Below are 3,493 nucleotides of genomic sequence, written 5' to 3'. Positions count from 1 at the left end.
ATCGCAGCCTCTGCAGAGAAGCGAAGCGGCTCGGTGCGGGTGTGAAGTGGCTGGAGCTGTCCTTGGTGCTTAAACTGCGGAGACTACCGCACATCGCTGCAACTTCTGATCTGCATCCACCGACAGTTGGTGCGACTTTTCGGCGCAACCCAACACAAAACAAACCCAGCTGGCTCTCCTGGCACCCCGCCACGCAGGCACACCCCTCTCCACCGCTTACAAATCTGCGTTTTCCAGATGAATAATACACGGCGAGAAATGACAAATAGTCGAAGTGATGAAAGATTTACCATGTGGAAGCCTGAGAGCAAAATCTGTTTCATCCCTTGACTGTGACGCTGCTTGTGGAGTGGTTTAAAGAGGGGCAGCACGGTTCCCTCCCCTCCGGTCGTGATGCAGTGAACCTGCTCTGCGCAAGAGGCGCGCGCGCTCTATATAAACGGCCGCGCGGCACAGGCGGAGTACAACAACAAGGGGAACACAGTCGCGCAGTCACTGCGGCTCATTAACCAAAACTAAACGCAAGCCAGCTCCGACGCCGACATGCGGTCTACCAAGAAAGGAATTTGTTGGAGACTTTTTCTATTTTTCTACGTGTTTTGGGAGAGTTCCTCCCAAGACTTTGGCGGACAGACGCAGTTCATTTGCACGTCCGTGCCCAAGGATATGGACATTTGCGCAGCCACCTTGCAGAACAGTGTGCCGGGGGATGACTTGAAGACCACTGTCATGCAGCTGCGGGAGACCGTTTTGCAGCAAAAAGAAACTATCATGAACCAAAAAGAGACTATCAGGGAACTGACCTCAAAGTTGGCTCGGTGCGAGAGCCAGAGCGGGATCGAGCCCGGGGACGCGCGTCCGGGGGGCCGGAGGAAAGACGGTGGGACCAAAAACACAATGGGGGATGTGTCGAGGGGGCCTGCTGACACTTTGACGCAACTATCACAGACTCTGCAGTCGCTGAAGCAGAGATTAGAAAATCTGGAGGTAGGCGGCTATTATCTCAATACTTTGGGCGACTCTGCGCAAAGCTCAGTCGACCTGAATTGCAAAGCGCGCACTTTTCCTAATACGATAATTACAACCAATTAATTGATCTACAATCTGACTAAATAAATGAACTTCAACCAGTTGGAGTGCGCTAACCTTTCAGGGTAAAAGTTATCCCTTACTCTCTCTCTAAACCCAATACGTTTCTCCTTCTTGTAGCAATTCAGCAGAAGCAACAACTCGGTGCAGGCGAACAGCCTCAAAGACCTGCTTCAGAGTAAAATCGACGACTTGGAGAAGCAGGTTTTGTCCCGAGTGAACAGTATCGAGGAGGGAAAGCCTGGACTCCGGAATGAGACGGAGCAGCGTGGCAGAGTGGAGTCCACCCTGACTTCCCTCCATCAGAGGATCACCGACCTGGAAAAAGGTATCAGTTTTGGGTTATTTTTAACGCGTCAACACACAAAAAAAGTGAGAATTGCTCAGTGTAGTCATGCATGCTTTGCCAAAAACGACCAAGACCACGGTTATGATCACAAGAGTCGATGCAGTCTAATGATTTGATTGGAGGGCGCACAGAACGAAAGACAGGAGGAAATTTTCCTCTCCAATTTTATAATGGTGTTTAATGGCCACAGCATACGATTTAATGATGCACTCATCCTCACAAAGCTGCGGCAGTCCGATATTGGGCTGTTTCCTGCTCTAATTCTTGCAGATTAAGTATTTTCAAAAATGCAGAAAGCGTCCCGTTCCCTCCATTTTCCGCCCAAGCCGCTTGATAACTCAGACCACGGTGTGCTTCCCAGTTTGGGACTCATCTGATGGCGAAGAGCGTGAACACGCTTTTTCTGACAGGGGAAAGAAAAAGTAAAAGGGATGGTTAACAGCATTTCTACTCTTGTGATGGGTTTAACATGTGAGATTAAAACAAATCTGGACTGTCGCTGTACTGGATTTGTTGTGTAACTTGTAATTCCCATGTAAATCCCCGGGATATGCGCGTCTGGGGTGGTATATCAGTGTTTAACAATATGAAAAGGTAGAAAAATACACAGATGCTGACTTTCCCGGTGTGTCTATCGAAGACTGATTCCAATATCCTGTGTGCAGGTCAAAGAGAAAACAGGCCCCTGGATAAATTCCAGCTCACTTTTCCACTGAGAACCAACTACATGTACGCCAAAGTGAAGAAGAGCTTGCCAGAAATGTATGCGCTCACAGTGTGCATGTGGCTCAAATCCAACGCCTCCCCAGGAGTGGGCACACCTTTCTCCTATGCAGTTCCTGGACAAGCCAATGAGTTGGTCCTCATCGAATGGGGAAACAACCCAATGGAGATACTGATAAATGACAAGGTATGAATGAACCTATAGATACCACCCCCCTTTAAATCTTAAATCTCTCTGTTGCTACAGATTTTAATAAATGTTGTGATTGACCCCATTCAAGGTGGCAAAGTTACCATTTCTTATCAATGATGGGAAGTGGCACCACATCTGTGTGACGTGGACAACTCGTGATGGCGTGTGGGAGGCTTTCCAAGATGGTGTCAAGAGGGGGAGTGGAGAGAATCTAGCTCCCTATCATCCTATCAAACCACAGGGATTACTGATCCTCGGTCAAGAGCAGGTAAAGAGCAACTTCAGTTTGCTTGTTTTCCGGTCGGGATGTTTTTTTCTAGCTCAATAATATATATTTAATCTAAATCAGATCCAAAAATGAACTAATCTGGCCTATTCTTAGATTTTGCATAGCAAGTGTGAGATTTTCAAATCTCTGGTGTATTTGAATAACGCATCAATCAAGAGGATTGCAGCAGATTTTAATCCTGTCCATACAACAGTGTTATCATCCTTAACCAAGTCTATTTTTCTGTACTGTAGGATACACTCGGTGGAGGATTTGATGCCACACAAGCATTTGTTGGAGACCTGGCAAATTTTCACATCTGGGATCGTAAACTATCTGTAGGAGAGATTTACAATCTAGCAACTTGCAGTAGCAAAGCTCAAGTGGGGCAACGTTTTTGCATGGATGGAGACGAGCCTTGACATTTACGGAGGCGCCTCGAAATGGACATTTGAAGCTTGTCGCCAGCTCAACTGAACTGCAGGGAAAACGAAGAAAATTAAACATGTTTGCTAAAGCCACTGTTGTCACGGCATCCGTTAAAAAAAAAAAAAAAATTGAAAGATCTCGAGGAGATTGTTTCAGTGAATAGCTTCTGGAATTGATATAGATATTTGAAAACATCATTTGTGGACAATTTGATAGATTTCCTACCAGAATCTCACATGGGACTATGGGACTGATCACTGAAAAGTAACACTGCAGCATCCTGTGGTGCTTCAAACCACGCCAGGACTACTCGCCATTTCTTGAGAGAGAGAGAGAGAGAGAGAGAGAGAGAGAGAGAGAGAGAGAGAGAGAGAGAGAGAGAGAGAGAGAGAGAGAGAGAGAGAGAGAGAGAGAGAGAGAGAGAGAGAGAGAGAGAGAGAGA

The 3,493-nt window shown here is 46.7% G+C and overlaps 1 protein-coding gene across 1 annotated transcript; it reads left to right on the top strand.

Annotated features, from left to right (window-relative positions):
* Positions 1–543: 543 nt before the first annotated feature.
* Positions 544–3,044, top strand: nptx1l (neuronal pentraxin 1 like; the record flags this gene model as incomplete). Its single annotated transcript, XM_080511170.1, has 5 exons — positions 544–987; positions 1,210–1,417; positions 2,104–2,348; positions 2,443–2,622; positions 2,877–3,044. 5 exons carry the CDS (start codon positions 544–546, stop codon positions 3,042–3,044), a joined length of 1,245 nt encoding a protein of 414 aa, XP_080367296.1.
* Positions 3,045–3,493: the final 449 nt, after the last annotated feature.

This window comes from Blennius ocellaris (genome assembly GCF_963422515.1).
Source record: "Blennius ocellaris genome assembly, chromosome: 16".
Taxonomy (NCBI): Eukaryota; Metazoa; Chordata; class Actinopteri; order Blenniiformes; family Blenniidae; genus Blennius; species Blennius ocellaris.
The sequence above is the reverse complement of the archived record's forward strand: the minus strand, read 5'-3'. Positions and strand labels throughout refer to the sequence as shown.